At 38.6% G+C, this 26,125-nt stretch overlaps 1 protein-coding gene across 4 annotated transcripts in view; it reads right to left on the reverse strand.

The window, feature by feature from the left end:
* ZZEF1 (zinc finger ZZ-type and EF-hand domain containing 1) overlaps window positions 1–26,125 on the reverse strand; it is an 80,431-nt gene that overhangs the window by 47,729 nt on the left and 6,577 nt on the right. For all 4 annotated transcript variants that reach the window (XR_005590055.1, XR_005590056.1, XM_039507517.1 and 1 more), the window contains exons 2-19: window positions 23,686–23,830; window positions 21,600–21,794; window positions 20,587–20,758; window positions 19,499–19,698; window positions 18,071–18,281; window positions 13,968–14,084; window positions 12,477–12,655; window positions 10,843–10,941; window positions 9,546–9,637; window positions 8,427–8,575; window positions 7,806–7,917; window positions 6,324–6,536; window positions 5,542–5,642; window positions 4,978–5,147; window positions 3,378–3,511; window positions 2,390–2,460; window positions 1,790–1,904; window positions 931–1,090 (exon numbers count right to left, since the gene is read on the reverse strand). Coding sequence is in view for 2 of the 4 variants with exons in the window: in XM_039507517.1 (XP_039363451.1) it covers window positions 931–1,090; window positions 1,790–1,904; window positions 2,390–2,460; window positions 3,378–3,511; window positions 4,978–5,147; window positions 5,542–5,642; window positions 6,324–6,536; window positions 7,806–7,917; window positions 8,427–8,575; window positions 9,546–9,637; window positions 10,843–10,941; window positions 12,477–12,655; window positions 13,968–14,084; window positions 18,071–18,281; window positions 19,499–19,698; window positions 20,587–20,758; window positions 21,600–21,794; window positions 23,686–23,830 (2,635 nt within the window). In the remaining 2 variants the exon portion in view is untranslated. The remainder of the gene's footprint in view (window positions 1–930; window positions 1,091–1,789; window positions 1,905–2,389; window positions 2,461–3,377; window positions 3,512–4,977; window positions 5,148–5,541; window positions 5,643–6,323; window positions 6,537–7,805; window positions 7,918–8,426; window positions 8,576–9,545; window positions 9,638–10,842; window positions 10,942–12,476; window positions 12,656–13,967; window positions 14,085–18,070; window positions 18,282–19,498; window positions 19,699–20,586; window positions 20,759–21,599; window positions 21,795–23,685; window positions 23,831–26,125) is intronic.

The raw sequence follows: 26,125 nt of genomic DNA on the forward strand, positions 1-26,125 counted from the left end.
AGAGACAAAGCAGTTGGGGGACACAATTTTTATGCACATATCCACTGCTGGCAATAGGACACACTGTCACTACCACCACCAAAAGCACACTTCATAGAGAAACTAGTATTGTAATCAAACTACGTCTCCTTGAGCTAAAACGCCTGTTTCAATAACCTTACTGTAAACATCTGATTTCCTGGATCGTTGTTACACTAAGGAATGAAACATGAATTATGAGGAAGGCCAGCAATTTTTAGCTGAACATTTTAGATATGAATAAAATGACTGAATACATAATTAGTATAAAAATAAAATTATAGAATATAATCCAGGTTTGAATTTAGAAATAGGCCAACGTTACAAAGTACAAATTTAATATCACTCAACCATTCAATTTATGTCTCAAGTAGTTATTCAAGTAACTTGGAGATGCTATGCTGAGACAAAGCATGCTCTGGTGCTATGCACCTTAGAAATGCCTAAATTAATAGGTCTTACTGCAGACAAAATGAGTTCAGCTTTTCTTGTGATTACCCAGATCTACCAAATAACATGTCTCAGCCAGGGGAGATATTACTTTTGAGGGAGATGGAGGGAAGATGCCCTAAAAACAGACAACTAAGGAAAAATATCTAAAATGGAACTAAATTTTGTTTCTTCATAGATTCAATAGCCAGTGAAATTTTTGGTCCAAATTAGTTTCTCATGATTCTACAGACTCCTCAGACATAACAATAATACAACAACTTTAACTATACTGGTTACTGGAAATTGGTCCAGATGGCTCTGGGCCAATTTTGAAATTTGTTAGGAGCACTATAATTATAAGGATGCTTCAGATACCATGATGAGTGTCTAGAGATAAAAATGCTAATCAGCTTCTTGAGATGATATTTTAAAGTACTGCCTTATTGTATACACTAGGCATGACTCAGCTCTGGAACTTACATTTTTTAAGAATTTCCATGGCAAGACTCTTGGCTGTATTATCATTGCCCTTAAGTTGTAGGTAGCACCATGAAAGGAGGCTTCCCTGTGCAGACCAGAATAAGGATGCCAACACTGTGCCACTCTCCTGCTGGGCAACATCCAGCATCATCATTTCACACTGAAAAGTAATGATACAACAATGATATCCCATGCAGGGCAATAACACATCAATGATACTCCATGCACTGCTGTGTGACAGATTATGTGATACACCACCCGCCACAAAAAAGATGAAAAGCAAAAGACCAGTCATATATGAACTGCTAGTGGTTAAAAAAAAAAATTCATAAAGAAGTGATATTTGAAAGCTGTTTTAGTAACTCAGTAAGATGAGCAGCAAACAGGTCTAAGTAGTTACAACTACATTTGGGGCAATCAGTTAAGGCTTTCAGCACATTCTGTAACATAGGCTAATTATTTTCACATGTGAAAAGTCCTTACTTTCCCAAGCACAGGTCTTTCAGCCTATGATACCATGACTGGTTCCCGCCCTTCAATCTGGTTTAATTAGCTCAATTCTTTTACAGCTTCAACGCAGTTACTAAGGAACTCTATGGAAAAACTCCCTAAGGCAACCTATTCAGTATGTGCCTTGTTTCTTAATATTAAATGTTGTTACTGCTTAACATATAACATTTAAATGAGTGCGGGCCCAATCCTACAATCATACATAATTAATTTTACTCATGGGAATAGTCCCGTTAACTACTGTCTTCAGGCTCTTCAGGTGCAACATGCCTTTGAGAGCATATCACATACTGTAGAAAGGCAGCCAGAAAAGGAGAAGTGAGAACAGACAATCTCAAAGGACAGCTACCTCTCTTGCTGCCACCAACAGAAGGGTATCCATGACTGACAGCACCTGGCTGATGTCAAAGTCCTCAGAAACTTCCTTATCTGGTAACAATAAAAGTCCACTTGGATCCTGATCACTGCAAAAAAATAGAGCTTACTGAGGAACAGCTAATGATCGAAGTCTGAAACAGATGCCCCGTTGTGATGATAATCTGCGGAGATCATTTACACATCATTTCTGAAGGAAAAATCAAATGTTCTATACCTTTATCAGTGTGGAGGTATTTTAAAGATGTAACAAATATCCACTGTTTCCAAGGACAACATTAGTTTGAAAAAAATTGACCAAGGATAAACCAGTAAACAATGCTACTCAGAGACTCTGGGCAATATACCACAGCCTCAGTAATTATTTTTACCCTGGGGCAATCTTTTGTTATTGCTTTTTGATCCAGTCACTATTAGTAAGATGTACAGATTTTTATTCTCTTAAGGAGAAAGTGCATTAACAATTTTGCTGACTTCCATTTCTTTTCAGAAGAATGTGGAATTATTGAAAAAGGATCAATAGGATGAAGATAATCAGAGAAGAAAAGTTATTTTTAATATCAAAGAGCCTTACCTGAAGTACATACACAGGGATCTGAAGGTGAGATGCACAGATTGCTTATGTTCCTGTTCTGTGATGTTTTTCTAGGAAATGGAAGAGGTTTACGTTTAAAAAAATGTTTTTTTGTAATAGCAAAGAATTATAAAGAATGACAGGACCAGGAAATACTTTTTGTGGACTACAGGATTAATATTTGCACAACTCCAAGAAATGTTTGGTCTGCAGTTTCATTATGAAAAATATCCATTTTCTGAGCTTTATCCTTGGTTTGTAAAAATGTTTTTTTAAAAAAAAAATCAGTCCCCATTGAAATTGGATCTTTAAGTTCTTTGCCACTAAACAAATCTTGATTTTAAAATGGCATTTAAATCACTTTTCCTTGCATCTCCTAATTGTGTCTTCTCTAAATACTCCTGTGCTTTATTTTTGTACTATAAATGTAGTATCCCATCACACATAAGAAATCCTACAGACCCATATGCACATGCAAGAGTTAAAAAAAAATACAGCACGTGAATTTTACACTTTCAGTATTTCAACAGGTTCTAAATAATGAGGAAAAACAAGATATAAAATATTTTAAGTTCTCACACAGACTTGGACACTAGAACATATGTAAAGTCACTGCATCCTGTGCCTCAGGTTTCCTCCTACATAAAACAGGGGTTATATGTACAAGATTTATTTGTAAAGTAAGCAGAGCCTATCACTTAAAGGCCACTAATATGGAACTGCACAATGCCATGTTTCCCTCTTTAAACAGTCACTTTTGAGAGTATAAAAGAGCCTTCCTTTGAAGACTGACATTCTAAGACAGACCATCTGAACTGAAACTACTACTTTATGAAAAGGTAAAGGCAAGCTCGCCTCATCTGGAATGAAGTGATTGTGAAGAAAAAGATAGGGATAAACAGATACTTGCTTTCTTTTCTCTTCTTTTCTACCTTAGAAAATAATTCTAACAAAGCCAAAAGCAATCATTTCTCATTGCATGCTTTACCATCATGGTGAAGAGCTGGTCCCGTCTGGTCTGTCTATCTGGGAAGAAGATAGCTGCTCCATTGAGCAATGTGTTCTTAACTTCCTGCTTTAGCATTGTCATGGGTGTGAAGTTGCTATCACTCATGTCCACTACTGTTCATAAAAAAAGGAAACAGTGGTACAATTTCAAATCAATAACCAAGAATATATCTTTAATAACTATAAAATTTTATTTCTTTTCCATGACACTAGTCTTTCCAAAGCACATAAAATACTCCTCACATACACACGTAAGGATTGATCTTCAAGAACATTTAGCTTGCAACAAGCTGGAATATAAATATACATTAAGGTAGCCTGCTGCGCAACAACTGTCCATATGAACCCTGTTAACATGCTCTAACACAGGGGTAGGCAACCTATGGCACGCATGCCGAAGGTGGCACGCGAGCTGATTTTCAGTGGCACTCACACTGCCCAGGTCCTGGCCACTGGTCCAGGGGGCTCTGCATTTTAATTTAATTTTAAATGAAGCTTCTTAAACATTTTAAAAACCTTATTTTCTTTATGTACAACAATAGTTTAGTTATATATTATAGACTTAGAGAAAGAGACCTTCTAAAAATGTTAAAATGTATTACTGGCACACGAAACCTTATATTAGAGTGAATAAATGAAGACTCGGCACACCCCTGCTCTAACAGTTCCTTAGTGCACTCTGATCTACCCCACTTTGATATGGGAGTAGGATCAAAGGCGCAGTAAGGAACTACTAGTGCGTATCAGCGGAGTCCACATGGACAGCACACTAGTAAAGGATAGATTTCAACCCAGCTTGCTGCAAACTACAGGTTACTTAAGGTTTGTCTACACAAACATGTGAGAAAGCTTTCTGAAGTCTAGCAAGAAAGATCTTATGAGAAGACCTCTGACTCAAATGACTTGATTCACTTCAGGACCTTCAACGTTATATTTATTTATAAGACCAACTGTCAACCTGAGGGGGAAGGGAAGACAGGGGGACACGACTTTCAAAATGTACCACACTCAGTACAAAGTCATTCATTTATTCCTTGTTTTTCATAATTTCTTACTATGTATACTAGTTATTGAAATCCTTGTACTTAAATATATAAGGCAAAGTACTGGCTCCAAAGAAATCAATGACAATATTCCCATCAACTTCAATGCCATCGGGGCCAGGATTTCACTTGTCCTTTCCCAACCATCTGGATACATTCTAGCACAGTGATGAGTGGTTAGAAATACTCGATATATACAAATCTAATCCTTCTACTTATTCCAGTACTGAAGTCAAAGGACCAAATTCTCTACTGGTGCAAGTAGATACAGCTCCACTGAAATAATTTGCCATTGCAAACACTTTCAGGCCACACATCAGGACAGATGCAAGATCACTTCATCAGAGGCTCAAAGAAAGTACAGAAGCAAGCTCTCAGCGAAACCCATTAGTCTAAAATAGCAATAAAGCACAACAATCTGAAACAGCAGCTGGCTTGGGTTTTGGAAAATACTTGTTCCAAGTTGACACTAGTATAAAACTCCTTTAAAACAAAACAACAACAAAGTTAGTAAGTGACAGCATAATATTAACAAACCTTCACACAAATGCCTGTAGAGCTCTACTGCAGCTTCTGTTTGGCCAGAAGTTTTGCTTTGAGAAGCTTCCTGAGATTTAATAGTTTCATTGTTTCCAGTAAGCACAGAGAAGCAGCTCTGAAGAAGCTGCAGTAGCACAGTCTGGGCAAAGAGACATTCTTCCCTTGGGCTAAAAGGAAAACAAACAAGAGTAAAATCTTCACTGGAAGAGCTCATTTCCAGCACACACTGCTGTGTTAAAGCAAGCATCACTGTCTCGGCTCTACGAGAAAGAGACGCTAAGAGATCCTCTGAATAAAGAAAAAACAGCCAAGAATTTTAAAAAAAGAAAAAAAAAAACCACACCCAAACCCCTAACACCTAGACAGGAATCAAACTTACTGTACCGAAACTTAAAGGTTACAAGCATCTATGTAACTTTATAGCTAAAAAAAACAGATGCCACAACAGAGAGAAGGGAAAATATCGGCTACTTCAGCTTAACGGCAGAAAACATCAGCTGAATAAAATGCACTGTATGTAAACATATTTATGGCTAATTTTGTGATGGAGGAGGGCCCTACTTTTGGTGTAGTTTATTGTAAAAATTCCAGAAAAGCTGCAAGTCAAGGCCTGTGAAGTCCAAGAATGATCTGTACTTTAATCCACTTTCTTTCTGTTGAACCTAAAAGAGGCAAAGAAAATACAAGATTGAAGAATTCATTCTACACAATTCATGTTTACAAAAACACAGTGAAAACTGCAACATATGGAGCATGAAAGAAGTATCAAGCTGCATCTGAAATGCCACTCCAGTCTCAGGACACAACATGGCCAGGCTCCCATTAGGATGAACCAGCAATATCTTTTCTTTTTGTTGCGTCAGACTAACAATTTTCACTTCCTTTTGTATGTCCCAACTTTCTCACAAATCTAACTCACTCAAATAGTGGAGAACAAGTTCTAGTCTATACACCTGTTCTAATCCTCCTGTATGCTTCCAAGAGATGCCGTGGGGCTATTTAAAAGGCAGTGGAACTTTTATATATGTAGCATTAATCCCACTTATCATAAAGTGGGAGATATGGAAATGCAGTTCAGTTCTGGTTTTCTTAAAGAAGAGATATTCCTAACTTATTTAAGCACCCTTTTATAAGGCATCTTAGTATACTAAAAGTCATTTTCCAGACACTTCAAGTTTCATGACTTGCATATTATTACCACTGAATGTAGTTAGAGCTTGCTCCCTGGCCACTAAATTATTTTATAATGCCTCTTTTAAGGTTTGTCTTTGGTGTACCACCATTTATTCTTGTAACAAGACCACATGCTTTAAAGAAGTGAAAAAATGTGGAGAGAAACATACCAGGTCCTGTGCAAGTTGTTGGATGAAATGAAGTGTCTTCAGGAGAAGGGTTGTTCCACAAATGCTGTCATCTGTTGCTATGCATTTCAGACAGTTCATGCTTCTGTTGGGCTCCCCAACCACAGGCCGAAGATATCCCAGAACAGTCAGGCCTTGAACTCCTAGGCGCTCTGCAGTGTCTTGCCTTGTGCACAAGAACTTCACCATTAAATACTGGATAGAGACATAAAAATAGCACAAACGCTGTTCATAAATCCTGATTTCAAGAGCAAGACACTCACAAACATTTAAGATCCTATGATATTATTCAGGCAAAGCCAGTGTCCTGGCCTACCACCCCACCCCCCATTTTTGGAGAACACTAATTCTGAAGGTTCTATATGAGCTACATACTAGGGGGTTCTGTGACTGCCATGTTCACTTGCAAACTCAGTCATTTAATTACCAATCTAACTCATTTTGTAAACTGCATTCTATTTCTTAATCTTATAGCGCCAAGTTTCCCTGCAAGCGGAAAATCATTAGATTATAAAAACAAGTAGGGGATAAAGCATTTAACTTGCAATTCTTTCTACATTAGTATAATAAAGAACCTGAAGCTGAGACTATCCATTAAGGAATGCATCCCCAGAGTCCAAAGGTATTTTTTAACCCTGTAATCACAAAATTTGGGGAACAAATATGTACAGTACATGCATAACAGTTCAGACAGCTACTGAATAAGGAAATGGCATGTTCTGGATTCCATTATGCAACAGGGACTTTTCACTTTTGTCCCTGAGCAGCCACCTCTGGTGTTTCGTCCCACAGGAAGAAGAGATTTGGGACCCTGAAACCAAATTAAAATTAAACCCGAAACAACAACATGCACCGGAAGACAAGTTTCACTTTTAATTGCTGCAAATTAAGATGCCGAGTAGTGCAGTATTCAAGTAGTTCCACTGAAATCCATGGAATTACTCAAGGAACAAGGTGCTACTTATCATGAATAAGGGTTGCAGAATCTAGTCTTTATTTTAGAGTGGTGGCCGTGTTAGTCTGTATGAGCAAAAATAACGAGGAGTCCTTGTGGCACCTTAGAGACTAACAAATGTATTTGGGCATAAGCTAAGGTGCCACAAAGACTCTTCGTTATTTAGTCTTTATTTTGTAGTAATTAAAAGTGAGCAAATTAGAATATATGAAGAACTGCGATTGTGCAGCTTGTTTCATGTTCTAATCATTAGGCTTACAGTGGAACTCATCCTCTTGACACAATCCAGTGAGTGGAAACTTTTTACACTTTTGAGACAGTAATGTCCATGCTAAATCTAAATAAACTGTGGCCTTACCTCCAATGGCTCTCACTGACTTTTTAGCTCTAGTCAAGGCCTCTTCTTTGGTAACAAAAACCTGATGATTATTTAACTGGTCTTCAAGAAAGCAGGAAGATGACCATTTCCTCATTCATACCTCAGTCAGTCTGTTCTAATTATTACTTACTTGGGAAATTCTGCACTGCTGCATTTTGACCTCCACTTCATCCCATTCTTCTTCCACCTCAAACCAGCCAACAGGATCATCCTCTCCCAGTTCATCACATGAACAATCACTTCTGCAGATAAAAGCAGATCAACTAAAGTTATAATAAAAAAATTTAGGGATTGCCCTACTGCTATGTTACCCAACTATTTTTACCTGTTGGGAAAATTAAAGATTCAGGAAAACGTAGCAGAAACATTTCACGTGCACAGACTCCAGCAAATGCATGTCTGCCATAGATTTTTTTTATTTTTATTTTTAAAGTCAAGTCAATAATTTTGCGGCATACTTGTAGAGAAAAGCAACAATACAGCTATTAGGAATCAGCATTCTGTATAGACACAGCTTCTCAAAAGTATCAAACTGAGATTTTAGTTCAACCAGTGCTGGTCATGATTAAGTTTTAAATGTAGACCTTTAGGTGTTCAGTGGCAAGTGACTTTATTTGCAGCTACAGCAGTAAGCACAAAGAAATGTTAACGACTTCTCCCACCTCATCAACACTCTGACTTTTATAACAGGGTAGAGAAGGTTTGCTGCAACGTTAATTTTTTAAAAATTTCATTACCACCCCACCTTTACCTGTTTTTTAAAAATTGCCTGAATTCTTGTAGCTTCCACTTGTCATAGCTGTCAAATTTTTTAAAATGTTCCTCTGCATGAAATTTTTCTGAAGAGCTGTTATACACGAACACCAAACCACACCGGGCTCCAATAGCACCTTTCCGAACCTGAAAGGAGAACATAATGCTGGAGCAACACAGAGAAAACTAGGATAACAATAAAATGATGTTTCTGCTTATAAGAAAGAGAGTTACTCAAATCAAACCAGAGACCGGCAAAACTGATCTGTGATTCTTTGGAATCATATTATTTATTTTCTTTGTTTTAAAGGAACATGACACAGGAAATGTTTCAGAAAGATTAAACATCTCTGAAAAATTAAGGCTCAAACTCATAGCTAAATTTCATTTTTGCCACCATCTCACCTGCAGCCAAGCAAGCAAGAAAAAGCCTGCATCTTGATTCAATTTGCTTTTCTGCTGTTTTACACAAAAAGCTGTGGCATTTTTTTTTAATTGTATCCAGGTATCATTGCACTATAATTTTTGAACAGTTGAGATACTGCCCTCTCCTCCATCCCCAACTGATGAGAACTTACAAGCACAAGAGTCTAGTCATCCTCAATTCAGGTGGGCAGTACAAAGCATGCACACAGGCTTTGGGACCGTAAGCTATAGTTTCAACAACGGAAAAGCAAGCTGTAAAAACCTCATCACAGCTTCCGTTCTGCTATGAGATTCTACCAATGTTTGGGACATAAGTTTTAACCTCCACACCAGAGTCATGTTGCTGTTTAAATACATGGCAAGCATTATGCTACATACACAAGAATTGGAAATACCTCATTGGCCTGAATAAAATACAGACAGAGGCAAGATAAAATAGATGGAACGCTCTACAGAGGACACTTGTGGTAGTATTCTGTAACCAGAGGAAATTTCTATTTTTCTTTTTGTGCAAGTTTCCTGTGACTTGTGCAAATACAAAACAAAACCCAAACTCCTGTCACTCAAATTTCTTGCAAATTAATCACAAAGCTGTACATTCAATCAAAGGTGAATAACTGTCTAAACTCCACCACCAAGAAAAAAGCATTAATGCAAGAATCTGCTTGAATAATGCAAACAAGTTCCTTACCTTTATCCTAATTTGTGTCACCTGGAATGTAGATTCAGTTCCCGCAGAAAAAATGATACTTGCTCTGGTCTTTCCAGTCTCAGTAAGAAAACCTAAAGGAACAATGAAAACAGGATGAGGTTTAGAGGACTGTCACCTTAAAATAAATGGATACAGAATTATAATGGGAGGAGTAAAACAAAACCCAGCGCCATGTTCTATAGCAAAGATTCAGCCAGTGAATGAGACTTGAGTCTCCAAATGAAATAGTAAATTATAATGCTGGCATTAGTAATTCTGCTTATAAAAGACGATGCTGTATCAAAAGGTGTACATTCAACACAGGGTTGTGTTAGTATATCCTTCCTCAGGACCGTGTCTTCACAGCCACGGTCTCTCCAGTAACAGGAAATAATTCTTACAACTGCTAAGTTTTAGTGAAAAGTCACTCCCATTGAATGTTATTGGGACCACTGAACGACAGTGTTTACTTATCTAAATGGCAGTGTTATTCTGGCTTTCAGAAAAGCTGTCAAGACCATTCTACCTCCTCTTAAATGAAAGAAAAACCTCAGAAGAACATGAGCTATAAATCCCTTCTTTTGTTATAATATTCTGAAGTTTAATCGGTGGCATCAAGAGCAAAATGCCAGGGCAATGTTACTTCAGCTAGAGGCTGAAGAAGTGGAAGAAACAAAACTTTTCAATGCAAACACCCCCAAACTTTGACTGCAAACAACCCCAAGAAAGACAAACTGATTTCCAATGCGTACACCACCTCTACAGTGCACAATTTAGATGTCCCCAAGTATGTTGTGTGCTAAGCACCTTAAACGACGTTCTAGAGAAGTGCACATTGGCTCTGCAAGTCAAAGCATTATTTACTGCCTCATTTACACTGTTATTTCTGATTTTTAAGAACATTTTGACTAAGATCATCATCAACAATTAAAGGATTGTTGACTCTTGAAACCAAGTATTCAGCCACCCAAGGATAGTCTATATGATTTTCTCTTCCAACCCTCCATCAGTGTTTGGGAAGCCCCTAGTGATTCAGAGCAAAATGCTGCTCTGCTATGAAGTTTTTCACACCAGCCTGCTATTCACTTTCAGCCAATGCACCAAATAAGCTGACCTAAGATACCAAACTTGTTTTAGGGGAAGGAACAGTTCCTAAGAGAAATTCCCTGTGAGTGAGCATTACAATTTAGAAGCACTGCGTCTACTGTAGTTCCTTTTTTCTAACTATCAATCAGTGTGAAAATGTACAGATCTGAACCACTACAAGAAACCATAAAGAAAAGGCCTACACACTTACCATCCCCTGTCCATGGCTCAACAAGGAGGTTTTCAGGCCCTGATTTATCTTCCTTTCCTTTCACGTCACATGCCTGAAGGGTTAGCTGTAGCGGCTTTCCTGAACAAGCAAAATCAACAGGTTTATCAGAACTATAAAACAAACAATATAGAGCTTGTTTGCATTCTAAATTTATTACACAGAGAGAAGGTAAAAAAAAATAAGAAAAAAAATAAAGAATCACACCACCACAGGATCTTTTTACCTTATACAAAGGAAACAAATGCAAAATCCATGTTATTGCAACATAACAGTTGAAATTTTAAGTGTACAAAGACAAAAAATTAAGAATTGTTACAGCTGGAGGACTGTCAAAACACACACAGTTTGAATTAAAGTGTTCACAGCACATGGAATAACACTAAATATCACTTTTATTGTATGAGGAGCCAGCGATACAGATGCTGTGGGAAACAGAAGTGACTTTCCACAATTCTGAGCATAATGTTGTAGTAACAACATTTTATGCAGAACATGTTTACATTTGTAACACACCAGAACTAGCAGTGGAGTCTGGTGAAAGTATTTCTCTACATTAGGTTCACACCTGCATGCCTGCTAAGAATATCCAGTAATTCAGGACTGGAGACAAGTGGTTATAGTTATACCATTAACCTGAGATGGTCAATTTAAAAAAATTAAAAATAATTTTTGGTACTATATATCTGTTTCTAAATCTGCATGCTAATTGTGGTTTGCAATCACATTTTCCTATTTAAAAATGTTTTCCTTTCTCTGTTAAGTGAAAATCCAAACAAACAAAAAGGAAACTGACTACACAGAAGGAAATGGGAATATTGGTCATACACAAAATACTGTTAAATGAGCAATGTATACAAACTGAAAACTCCAAAAACAAACAAAAAACCCCCAAACAATAAAGCCCCCTCACTTTCAATCGTATTAAGCTTATTTGTAACTACAGAGGTTAAAACACATCTGACAGAAGTAAAGCTTAAGTTGATACCCACAGAAAGACATTTTACTGCCTTATGCTAGACCAGGTTCATGTTTAAACCTACAATAAACATCTAGGTAAGTTTATTTATTGAAAGCGAAAACAAAAGAATTGTACTTAGGTCTGAGTTACACTACATGATTCAGCTATGACAAAAACATTACCAAATTATAAATAAATGTCATTCTACTCTCAGTAAAACTGGACAGAGAAAAAAAATTCAGGAACTTACAGAAAGACAAAGACTAGTACCACTAGATAAACTTAATAGAGATGCAAACACCTTTATCATCTTACTACTGAGCAAACTGCCCATGCATTTCTTGAGCGCAGGATTACAGACTTCCTTCTCCAATGTGACATCACCTTTGGATCTTGGAAGGATCACAAGGATATCAAATTCTAGCATTAGCAGTGCTCTGATGCAAGTACTGTTTTAGGAGATGTACCTTTCTTTTCAGCTTGATAATATTGATTAAAATAAAATCCTTTTATACCGATTAAAAGATCAAACAACCAGTTTACACATACAGACAATTTGGAAAGCTGTCTATGATTGATCTCTCGCTTGCATGAGCACACACACACTTTTGTGCTCTCTCTCTGTAGCATTTAAAGATGTCCCTGAAATATTTACCATATTTATAAAGCAGGTTTTGTCTAACAGTTGCCATGGAAGAGATGAGTGAAGAAGCCTTGTATAGTGTGTCCAGATGATCAGTGATAGTACAAAGTGAACTTATCACTTTAGCAACACTCCCTCTGGCTAGTGCAAAAGCCAACAATGTAAGTTCAACCTCTGGAGTGGCATAACAACTAGGAGATAAAAAGACCATGCATAAATATATATATAAGAAAGGAAACCTGCAGTTTCATAATCAAGTACATGAAATAGTATATCAATAATTTCAATTAATACCAGTGACTTATGATGTGGCCTATTTATATAGCCATTTAAGCCATCTGTTTATAAAAACTTGATAGCTAGTTGTCCTGTTCCAGTTGCTGAAATCAACACTGGATGAATCATCCACTTTTTATATAGAATCATTGAAAATGTTTTATCATCTAGTTAAAAACTAGAAGATAAAAAAAGGCTATTTAGCTTTATCACAGGAATTCAGTATCTGAGTTTTTGTTATAGTGTTCTTTTAAGAGTACGCTCTTACTACTACACCCTATTTCAGTCTAGAGCCTCTATCTGGCACCCGTATTTCATTCCCTTACATTTGCTCTCTTTATTTCTTCCAAAATTTTACTCTACTTTCTGTACACCTACATAGCTAGGAAGCAAAAAAAAGTTCACATCCCAATAACCTGGTGTAGGCAGATCCGATAGCCTGAAGTTGTGTTATACTATGTCTCTAAGTACACTTGTATGGGAAATGTGCTTATACCTAACACTTGAGGTTTTTTATGTAAATATATTGCAAACATATTAATGTATTAGGTCTTTTTCTTTATAACTTAAGACTTGGTTGACTAGTACCAGATCACATGTAAACATTTCTAATTAAGTATAATTTATAAAAAAAAAGTAGATTAAACAAAAAGAAGCCAGTGGCAAAACTTCAATTGATTGCAGTGGGAGCAGGACAGGGCCAATCATGTGGGTCTACATACCAAAGTAATTCCTTAAAAAACTATTCATGATGGCAATATACTTCCTTATTACAACAGCAGCTACGGTTAAAAAAAAATAAAAAAAATAAGCTGAAAGATGGGTACCTCATGACTGCTTTTGGGACCAGATTTTCACTATTTCTAACATTCACATTTTGGATTAATCGCTTAGAATTTATTCTCAGTGGAAGAAAGGAGAAAAATGTTATTAACTCCTCCAAAAGGCCCATAAACAGTTTTCACTGCAGAACTAATGTCACACCAACTTAACATTAAATATACCTCAACACTATGCCAAAGACGGAGGAATGAGCTTTTGGCTTCTAGGTCAGCTAAATGCTCAAACTGAGGAGCTGAGGAATCAATTTTTCATATTTATCTTTGAGTTTGTCAATGTATGAACAAACAAGAACAAAAGAGGAATATGACAAATGGAATCTATTTTTGCACTACCCATTTACTCTATATCATTTTCTTACCATACAAGTACGCTAATGAGATTTACCTGGTTATTCTTATGAGAAAACTATCTACTTCCTCCAAAACATTGGGAGATAAGAAGCTTGAGAAGTCTGTAGAACCCGACATCAGGGACAGTGGTGGCATGTGTTGCAATGCCTTCCTACAAAAGGAAAAGAGCAAGACATTAGAAATAAACTCAAGTCAGACAGAACAGAAGAGACAGAAGATTCAAAAAAAAGGAAAAGCCACTCAGAATCTTTATGCTTATGTGGCTGGATCTCTCTGTGTTTACGGTGATGTTCTCTATTGTGTGAGGTGCATTATTAATGTTCTTCCTGCATTAGAAATGCAAAGCATTTGGCTTCTAGATGGAGAAAGTAGGGCATGGATTTTTTTTTTTTTTTTGGTAAATAAAAGAGGCTGTGTAAATATCACACAAACCTCAACCCTGCAATTGGATTCATGCAGGCAGACTCTAGTTTAGTGAGACAGAGCACAACAAAACCATTTGATGAAAAATCCTATGAACTTCAACCTAAAAAGAACACTAAGTAATTGTTTTAAAATACGTTTCAAACAAGGAAAGTAGCAGTGCCTTATTAAGAAGAAATGATGTGCACACATTCATTTAAAAATGCAAAAATAGCTTTTCTCTTTCAAAACAGCAATACAAAGAAACCTTTCAAAACTTTAATAAAATTGATTTATTTGCTTCCATATGTCAAGCTTAGATACCAGTTAAGGTATTTTTTCTGCTTACTCTTTAGTTCCACATAAAAAGGAACACGTTCTGGTCCAGGCCAAAATGAATTCTTATGGGAGAGTTATAAGACCCTGAAAATTGGAAGTTTAGAAAGGACAGGCTGCCAGAGTCTTAATTACTAATACTATCCTAAAACCTCTCAATACTTAGGGTTTGTCTACACTACCTAAACTATACTGGCGTAGCTACATTATCCTAATTAGTAGGGCATAACCCTGTAGTGTAGACTCAGCCTTCACTGATGGAAGGGTTTTTCTCCCTTTTGGTATAAGAACACCACTTCCCTGAATGACAGTAACTACATTGATTAAAAGCATAGCTGAATCTAAACTGGGCGTTAGGTCGGCATAGCTACTTGGGTCAGGGTTGAGGTTTTTCACACCTCTGACCTAAGCTGCTAGGTTGACTTAACTTTTAAGTGTAGAATAGGCCTTAGTTTCATGATCATTTTTATCTTTTATATAGAATTATTTTCTGATTGTACATTGTCTAGCTCAGGGTTTAGGCTACACAGAAAAGTAGTTTTGTACAAAACACTTCACAAAATGTCATTTTATGAATATCTAAAAGGTAGTAAAATGCAAGGCTCCAATCCTGGAAAATGTTTTGTACCCGAGGAACTTCTTCAGTGGAATTGCTGACATGCATAAAGTTACTCAGATGTATACCGGCGTTTTCAAAGTCTGTGTATAGGATAAACTATGCAAATTAGAGGTAAAGTTTTCAAGGATTTTGTCATGTGAAGTAGTGGTGTTTTTAAAACCCACATGGAAACTGAACGCCATAAAGCTGTTGTGGTTGTGTTATGATTTTAGTAAGATTTCAAACCTTGACATCATTGAGCAGATGACAGTTTGGCAGTTATTCAAGGAAACATTACTCAGCCAAACAACCAGTCACCACAAAAGGAATGCCTGCATTGAAATACTGTAAATACCCTAACACAGCCCAGAAATATTCTGCATAATATTAATGGAAATAAACCTTCTTTGGGAGGTAGGAATTTTGCGGAGAAACAAAAATGAAAATCCTTCCTGAAAAATCAAGGTGGGACAGGCCACCACACTGACCAGAAGAAACAAGGCAGCTACAGGAGATTTTTGCCTGTCACATGCCTAGCAAAATGTGTTTAGTTCCTTTTTGCCACTGTATAAAAACTTGTTCATCAACATGGAAGAAGTTTAATTCTTTACTTTGCTATGTTGCCTCCTTGATATAAGAGCAGGGATGGAGGGGCTGCTTACCACTAACTGGAGTATTTCAGGGGGTCTTCTCCGCATATTTTCACTCATGGGATCAAGGCATCTACGTAAATGCCTTGTTCCCATGTGTGCCAACAAACAGAGGCCCTAGAAGAAGAGTGAAATTCCTAAACATAAACCTAAACATCTAGACACTTATATATCAGGGCAGATTCTGTCTATCCATGAAAATGGCTTAACTGCAGACTGCTCATTCCATACACCATATGGGACACAGTGCCTTTTTAGTGCCAGAAATATCTGGATGTGTTCAAAGAACATTCAAGATTTTTAATGGCTATTAGGATAGTAAAGGCATAAAAATTTGGAAGCCTTTTCTCCCATGAAAGGAGATGCTTTAACAAACTATTAAAATCTTATATAGGTATTGGCTATTTTCAGAGTAATTCATATATCAATACGCCCTGGGTATTAGGGAAACAAATATAAGAAAGAAAAAGAATATACTTGTCAAGTTAAGCAGTCTACATTAACACAGTTAAAAGCTACAAAATTATTTGAATCGATGTGAAGTAACAATTATGTGCTCTTTGAGACTACAGTAGAATCTCAGAGTTACAAACACCAAAGTAACAAACTGACCAGTCAACCACACACCTCATCTGGAACCCGAAGTATGTAACCAGACAGCAGTAGAGACACACAAAAAAAGCAAATACAGTACATTTAACACAGTACTGTACTGTGTAAACTACTAAAAATACGTTTAACAAAAGATTTGACAAGGTAAGGAAACTTTCTATGCTTGTTTCATTTAAATGAAGATGGTTAAAAGCAGCATTTTTCTTCTGCATAGCAAAGTTGCAAAGCTATATTAAGTCAATGTTCAGTTGTAAACTTTTGAAAGAGCCACCATAACATTTTGTTCGGAGTTGCAAACATTTCAGAGTTACGAACAACCTCCATTCCCGAAGTGATCCTAATTCTGACATTCTACTGTACTTTTTAAGCTAACGTGTCAGTGAATAATTATTAGCTTGAGTGGGCTGAAAGGACAGTATCAGGAACGACAGTCCAAATAGCTCACCTCTTCTATACTACAAATTACAATCCAATGGAAAAAATCCCTGGGATTTTAACTGTATTGTTTTACCTTAGGAACTACCCTGTTCCTGAGAAATTACAACTGTGCTGGCTTGAAAGCAGACTTTTACTTGCAAATGCAATTCCCAAAGCTGTGCTGGCATTAATTGCTGGTGCATAAACAGACATTTTGGCATGATAAGGCTCTCCACGAGTGGCTATTAAAAAAACAACTAAACTAAATTAAGCTCCATTCATAAAGAAAATGGAATATAGTCAACATTTGTAAATAGTAAACAATGTTGGAAACAGGAAATTAATTAATTCCAGGCTTCTAAGAGAATACTACAAGTCATGGAAAATAAAAGTTAACTATAGAAGTATCTTGCCAATATCCATTCACCCATTTACTGGTATAACAAGCATGTTATACATCAGGAGTTCTCAGGACAAATTATTTGGTGGCCTCAGAGTGCAGCCACCAACTATTGCTGGTGGCCGCTCTCACATTTTTTCCTGAAATACTTGATTAGCTTTAGGTAAAACAAATAAATATGCACATAAATACATCTAAATCTTTTTAATTTATTTATTGCTAGCTAGTAAGTCTGTTGTGAAAACTGATAATAAACAAACATACAAGTATCAGTTTTCACAGCAGACTAACTCAGCACAGCAAGCCAGGGGACAAATTAAGTCTTAGATAGGGGGTTGGGGGAGGCGGCAGGGGCCAGGGACGGGGGGGGAAGAGGATTGATGGCTTGGGGAGGCAGCGGGGGGCTGGAACCTGAATCCTCATAGCTAGGTGAAGAAGCCCGAAGCCACGCAGTCAGAGCCTGGGGACTGCCACTGCACAGCCACAGCCCAAGGCTGGAGCCCCAACCCTGAGCCCCACCACCCCTGGGAAGGTGAAGAACTCACTGTCTGCCTGAGCCTCTGGTGTTGTCCCCCAGATGTCTCCAGAGGGGGGCAGGGCCCATCCCTTGCTGGCGGCCCCAGCAACCATGACGGTAAATTTAGGAGCACCAGGGAGGGGGAGGGGCTGCTTCCCCCCCCCCCCCCCCCAAATCACAGTCCGCAATGAAGTTTGATACTTACTGAGTATTTTGTAGGATAGTGTGAACAAATGCTGGATTGGTGTCCATGGAAGCTGTTACCAATGAGGTCAGCAAAGACCAGTACCAGATAGCTGAAGCATCACACACTGAGATGCCAAGTTTCTTAACTCTTTGATAGCCAACAGCCCTGAGCCCATGGATTCTAGCATCACATCCATCACTAAGGCAACGCTTGATGTTTATCTGTACATCTGTTGGTAAGATCAAACAAGAAAAAAAAAATAGATAATTTCTTCCAGACACTACTAATCAGGATAGACATAAGAGAATCATTAAGTTCAGAAGAAGAACTTCCTAAAGATCTATATGCATTACAAAAATGTATAACTAAAGAACCCAGTATGAATGTGATCATGTGTGCATATACTATTGCACATTTGAGCGTACATATGCACAGACGGATTTGGAAAATTTAGGCTTCAGAGGACTCACATGACCAACTACCTGAAATAGTAGCTCCTGTAACACAAACGTGGGGTCACAAACTATAAGTGAAAAAAGTAAACAAAATACCCCCCAAAAGTGCAAATAATCCATATATTTTACCAAATATTTTACCAGATAGCTATATCTCAAAGGAAAATTTCTTTGGTAAGACTCTCTGGCACCTCCATCATATGACAGTGAAATGAAAATTATTTCAAAACCAGAATACAAGTATTTAAACAAGTTTTCTTAGTTCCTTTGCGTAGACAATATACTTGCAGAGTTAGTTTTGAGAAAGGAAGTCCTTCTGTGGGCACATCAGGAAGCTATGAAAAAAAATTTTTTTTTTAAATGGAAAATGCCCATTTGAACAAAACCATTGTTCAGCTAAGATTTTAAAGCTTCAGAAATTGTCATTGAGGTCTATTCCAAGAAGGCAGGCACAGATCTGTCATGCTTAAGATGACTACTCTGAAACCTAACACTAAATATAGTTTGTTAAACAAAAAGTCTAAAATATTTTTATGTTAACACTTTACAAAAGTCATCTCACTCCTGTACTGACATAGCTGTGAGATATAACCCCTGAATTACATTAATTTATTTTTCAGGTATTTTTTTAAGCAGAAGTGGGATTTTTGCTACATGCTAGCATCTAGCATATTGTGACACTGCATAAAAGTCACTATAAATGCATTATATAAGTAAATATATATTTCAGCATGTCCTCATATCTTCAAAGTGAGATGCTGGACCTGCATCCAGAATTATTTCAGTGGTCTACTTTTAACAAAAATTAAAACCCAGATGCTATGCAAAAAGATTCTGTAAAGTGGGCAAGGAAACACAATCAAAACTCTTTTGGAATCATGGGCTTAGCCAAAAGCCTCTGTATGAACACCACAAATTTCTGCAAGCTACCCAGCCTTTCACTTTCAGGAAAGCAAAAAAGAAAACACCAATTGTGTCTTTATTGACTCACACATCTGACTAATGTTAGCGTTTTCCAACAATGTCACGTAGCCAGTGATATTGCTAGGAATGTGAACATCTCGGACCTCCTGGAGATTGCTGGCATTCCTTCCAACCGCCACCGTAACCTGCTGCGGCATATAACTCTGGTCATTAGCTGCCACTGCAATGGACAGATGTCTCAGAACAATATCTGGTTTCATCTTTAAACTGTAAGATGGAGAGAGAGAGAGAGAAAGACATATTTTCTTTTCTTTTCTTTAGGAGCTAAGGGCCCAACTTTCAGCCTGGCCCGAATTTCAGCCTAACCTCTGCCAACCTCCACTTCTGCAAGCATAAGCAACTGCAATGGCATTTATCTGTCTAGGTATTCATACCTCAATCAGGCATTGTCTAACTACTAATATTTGAGCCCATAAATACAAAAAAGTCACCTCTGAGAATCAGGCCCTGAAACCCTACATCATTCAGCACAATCTTTACTGTACTATCTTGGCCATTACAGAAGTGTGAAAGCAGAACAGCACTACAATAGGACCGTCAGGTTTAGTTTCCACAGTACACTAGTAGTGAAATGTGGTAACTGACTTACACTACAATTCAATATGAATGTTATATGTTCTTATAAACTTATCTTCCACTCTATATTAAATGTCATGTCCATGTTTACAGAAGCAGCGATACATTTTACTTCAAGATTGTGACATAATGGGTCTTCCTTTAAGCACTGTCCAGTACAGGTATGTTAATGTTCATATTACAGCTCAAAAACTTTTAAAAAATCCCAGAGATGCAAAAGAACAAAAAATAAAAAAGCAACAACCTCACAGCCTATTCCCATATACACAAAAGAAATGGGGAATATATATAAAGCCTTAAGGTTTAACTTCATGGTCTTTTTAGCCAGTTGAAACCAAAGTGAATGCTTTTCATCTCAATGTAAAGATGAAGATGATGTAGCCTATCTCCAAAAAAATCATATGTTTGCGTCAGACTACTCAAAGGTACAGTCCCATGACATTAAAATAATCATCTCCCATTGTAAATCCTAAGGACTGACAACCCTAAAATCCAGGTGCCTATTACTATGCTACTCACCGTATCCAATGTGAGCGAGCACTCCCATCTGACTGCCAGAAGGATGAGGTTTCTCCATTAGTCATCTTGTCAATGTCAGCAGAGTTGGATGAGGTTTCTATGTGAGTATAGCACTTTGTGACAGTTTTGAGTTTGTCCATTTCTTGGTTACCATTCAGATCACTAGGGCATTCTGTAAAGACACAGAAAAAAGTCAGTCACTCATAAGGACTTTTAAAAACAAATATTACGCACAAAAAGAAGTCAAGTATCCCAAAACAGGTAGTATTGAAGGTATAATTCACAGCTCCTGTAAAACATTCTCTGCAAGTGTGTTCCATATTTAAAACAGAGGATAGCAAAGCATCATTACACTTGAGCAGTACACTGAGTGTGCTCCAAGGCTTCATCTTAATCTACCACTCTTGATGTGAAGTATTTCTATATTTTGCCTGGAGTTCTACAGACATTACCTTTTACCATAGTCTTTTATATTGAAAAAAAAATAAAATGGTCAGACGGTATTATTATTATTACACGAGAGCAAATGGTTAAAAAAAGCAAACTAACAAAGTGAGGAAAGCCTAGCCAGTCATTCTAGAGAGGGAACAGAGTTCATTGCTTCCCTGCACAAATTCTACTTGATTCTTTCAACTTGGAGAAAATAATCAAGTACGGAAGACTAGAAAATTTATAAAGTCAAGATAAAAATTTAGCAAGTGAAGTAATCTTTTTATTTAAAAACTGTCCACCACCTATTAACATAGTGCCAGTCTTAGTCAAATTCTAATACAATATGCCACGTGTGTAACCACAGAAAACACGTAGCCAGTAAGTTAACAGACTTCTTTTCTACTGGACAATTTGCTTTAGAAAATGTTCAGATGGAAATGTGTGTCAGCCTCAGAAGTCACTTCCACCAGAAGTTTAGAAAGAGGTTAGGGGGTTTTGTTGTTGCTGTTGTTTTTAATTCCTGCTTCAAGCCCTAGTTACGCCAACCACATCATTAGAAAAATTTTAGCAAGTTCACATACCCTTTTCTTTTAGTAGAAGCCTATCTAAAGAATCCTTCAGTACTGAAGACCGCATAGTACAAATATTATTGAAGTACTCCAACACTGGGTATGGGATGACAGTACTGGAAATGCGGTTCCGATGCAAGAATCTCAGTATCATTGATGCATGAAGACCAAGGTGCTCTTTCGATTCAGAAAATATGTCAATAAAACCTAAAGAGACATAAAAGTTATTTCTGTTTCCTGTATCACCTACTTCACCCTGCAGCAACCAAACATCACCCTCTCTCCTCGTCACAATCAGGGGCGGCTCTACAGTTTTGGCCGCCCCAAGCAGTCATGCGCGGGAGGCGCCCGGGAGCCGCGGGAGCAGCGGACCTCCCGCGGGCATGACTGCAGAGGGTCCGCTGGTCCCGCGTGGCCCGGCTGGACCCCCCGCGGCTGCAGACGGTTCGCGGATCCCGCGGCTCCGCTTGAGCTGCCGCAGTCATGCCTGCGGGAGGTCCAGCCGAGCGGCGGGACGAGCGCTCCCTCCGCAGTCATGCCTGCGGCAGGTCCGGTCGTCCCGGGGCTCCGGTGGACCTCCCGCAGGCATGACTGCGGCAGGTCCACCGGCGCAGCCTGCCGCCCCCTAGATTTGGCCGCCCTAGGCACCAGCTTGTTTTGCTGGTGCCTAGAGCCGCCCCTGGTCACAATATCTTATCACTGATCAGCTGCATTTAAATCAACTAATGAATCAGCTTGTGGAAGAGTTTTCCAGAAGAAATGGTGCAAGCTTAAGACATTTAAAACTTGACTAGGAAAAGCATAAGAACACAAATACATTTCTGTCACTGCAATGATTTGGATGGGTTGACAAGTGTTATGATTCTAAATTCTCAATTTTGATGTCTCAGGTTAAAAAAAGTTATTCTGTGACCAGCATGATGACTTTAACAGGGCTCCAGTGCATTTATTTTAATACTGATCTATTAGAGTCTAATGCTAACTTGGTAATACTGATTTGACTTGAACAGTGTGCTACACTGGTGGACAGAATCAGACACTCTCACTCTTCTCTGTTAGCCAGCACGAAAAGCTGCTTGTCTAGTCCTACTAATCACATCTACCTCAAGCACTTCTTGAGAAGGATAATTACAATTGTGAAGAAAGTTAAGCGACAGATACATACTCCATTAAAGCCTTAGGATGCTGAAGTCTGGAAAGTGACAGATGTTTCAAACATCTGAAATTTGGAAGATATGCAGAAGAAACTCTGATATACATTATCCTTTTTACTATCTTTCCTTTACTTCTCTCTCTAATACCTTTACTATATTTACTTTAGGTGTGTACAAACTGAGCTACTATAAGCAGTATGAAAGCTAAAATTACTCATGAGTCATGATTATCTTTGAATTAACTCAGGAAAATAAAACATACAGCATTTTTCTTCTGTAAAGTTTCAAAGCTGTATTAAGTCAATGTTCAACTGTCAACTTTTGAAAGGACAACCATAACGTTTTGTTCGGAGTTCTGAACATTTCAAAATTACGAACAACTTTCATTCCTGAGGTGTTCGTAACTCTGAGGTTCTACTGTATGCAAATGATGCACATCAATCAGTACTGAAAACAAAAATCAGAGAGTCAATTATAGTAGCTAATGGGTCCTTTCACTGCCTGTTATACAAAGAGGGTTGGGTAGTGAAATGACTGCAGACCTAGACAGATGGAGTTATAGCTGAGGATATCTCAATTACCAAGTGTGATGATGGCATTGCCAACTACATGACATTAGTCATAAAAAAATCACTCTGTGATGGCCAAGTTCAATGAGGAACTTATTTTCTATCTGTGATTTCAACCATATAAATCTAAGAAATTTCCCACTCACAATGAGGAAAAAAATGTAATAATGCAAGCTAGCTTGCTGGTAATTCTGGGAAATCATGAGTCTTCAAAAACTTCACTTCCGTTTCTCATATGAGGAAATGTTAACAGTTTGGGGAGACAGATTTAGGACTAAAACCACTAAATTACATTGTTTATTGCGATAGCCTCCCGGGGGGGTGGGGCAGGGAAGGGATGGGGAGGACAGTGGTTTCCTCATCCTCGTCTCTCACCTGGAACAAGAGAGCAAGCCTGCAGCTGTCTGATTATATGACTAAGGTCCCCTTGAAGATTGGCTCCACTGGAATTCTTGAGGGCCTCCAGCATGTTCTCCACATCCACAGTTCCATCTCCCTCAGCATCAAACTGTGCAAAGGCCTACACGAAAGATGAAGCAAGATTGGTATTTATTCCAAACAGAAAAAGAATGGCTGCATGCGATACTCTGAACAAAAGAACATTCTAAAAGTATTAAAGAAAAATCAGCATTTCCTGCAAAACTGAATTCATGGCAACAGGAAATGTGACTTAGCCAATTGCAGATGTCAGTTAATTCTATGGCATTTGCGTGGTTCTCCCACAACATCAATTAATGAGTTCTATCTTAGGGGGATAACAAGCCATCTGCAACAGAGTCAGCAGGACCATTTAACATCTCCCAGCAGGATCAGCATCTCCTCTTAATAGGGTGGGTTCACAGGAAAACTCTGTCAATCTGGTATGACAAAGAGATCAAGCCAGTTCCTCACTGCCACAAAAAGCCATCACTCACTATCACCACACCCAATACAGTGGGTGCCCTTCAAACCACAAGGAACTTCTTGAGATAGTAAAGGTTTCAGAGATGTTCTCTATATTTAAGAAGGGAAATACTATTAGAACCAGAAGAAACTTTTTAAACAGTTCCCACTACACACTGTGCTCCTAAACTAAGCATTACATCCAAATAAAGTTTGCAAAAATATCCACAAAGTCAAAACAAGAAGTGAATAGGTGTGTATAAGATTCCATTTCTTATTCAAGCGATCTATTTCCAGTTTCCCAGTATGCTGATCTTAGTGTACATGTATGCAAATTATAAATGTTTATATTAAATACTGTTCTTTATACATTTAAAACAAATCTTTATATCATGTTAAACCCTCATCTCCAGTTTTTAGTCTTCCCCAAAACACCAAAAAGTAGTTGTGTTCAAAAAGGCGGCCTATAAAAACAACAAATGCGGAATATCTAAACTAAGCCATTTTAGAGAAATAACAACAACAACAAAAAGAGGTTCTCTCCCTCTGCAAAAATCCAAACTATAGCTGCATTTTCATAAAATTAGAGCTTTAGAACTCTTTTATTTAACTGCCCAGAAAAAACAAAAAACAAAAATAAAACCCTACTACTATGACAGGAAATGCAGCATGTAAAATGTCAGGAAGATCTGTTTCTCTTGAAGGATGTAGGGGATTACCCCAACCTTAACTATAAAGAAGTTGGCCAGGAGAGCTACATATTTCAAAGCCAGTCAAAGAAGTCTAGTCTGAGATACACAGGTGTTCAGGTACTTGTCTTATTTTTACAGTGTAGTAAATACCGGTACAAGAAATCAAATTTACTTGGGGAGGGGATGTTTGTGTATGAATCCCTTGTTTTGTTGTTTGAATATCAAACTTAACATGCCTTTAAAAAAATAACAGAGCAGTGGTCACCAACGCCTCTATCGTGATTGACTGGTTGATCCTGGAGCCTCTGCCAGTCAATTGTGCTCTCTGGACCGCTAAAAGCCCGACAGCGCAGCAGGGCTGATGCAGGCTGCCTGCCTACCCTGGTCCCACACTGCTCCCGGAAGCAGCTGGCTTCTGGAACATCTCTGCAGCCCTTGAGGGGAGGGAATCGGCCAATGAGAACTGCGGGGGCAGCGTTCGCAGGTGCAGGCAGTTCACAGAGACCTGCTGCCCCCCACCCTGCTAGGGGCCGCAGAAACATGCCAGCAGCCAGCCGCTTCCAGGAGTGACATGGGGCCAAGGAAGGCAGGCAGCCTGCCTCAGCCCTCCTGCGCTGCCAACCAGGAGCCGCCTGTGGTAAGCGCCTCCTGGCCGGAGCCTGCACCTTGCACCCTATCCTACATCCCAACACTCTGCTCCAGCCCAGAGCCCGCTCCTGCATCCAACTCCCTCCTAGAGCCCACACCCCTCACCCTCCCCTGCACCCCAACACTCTGTCCCAGCTCAGAGCCCCCTCCTGCACCCAACTCCCTCCCAGAGCCACACCCCTCACCCTCTCCTGAACCCCAACTCTGTCCCAGCCTGCACCCCCCTCCTGCACCCAAATTCCCTCCCTGAGCTCATACCTTTCACTCCTGCACCCCAACCCCCTGCCTCAGACAATGCACATATGACAGTTGAGAATGTTGCACTGATTTGTCACAATCCCTGAAGGATTTTGGATCTATAAACCAGAAATGATGCTAAGTAAAAAACTCATGAAATGTCCAGTGGATTCTATGAGATTAGATGCAGTGTGACCATATAACCCCTGCATCCAAACTGCCTCCCAGAGCCTGGACCCCTCACTCCTGCACCTCAACCTCCTGCCCCTGGCTCAGCCTGGAGCCCCGTCTCACACTCCAAACCCCTCGGCCCCAGCCCAGAGCCTGCACCCCCTCCCGCACCCTAATCCCCTGCC

This window comes from Mauremys reevesii, linkage group 20 (genome assembly GCF_016161935.1).
Source record: "Mauremys reevesii isolate NIE-2019 linkage group 20, ASM1616193v1, whole genome shotgun sequence".
Lineage (NCBI taxonomy): Eukaryota > Metazoa > Chordata > Testudines > Geoemydidae > Mauremys > Mauremys reevesii.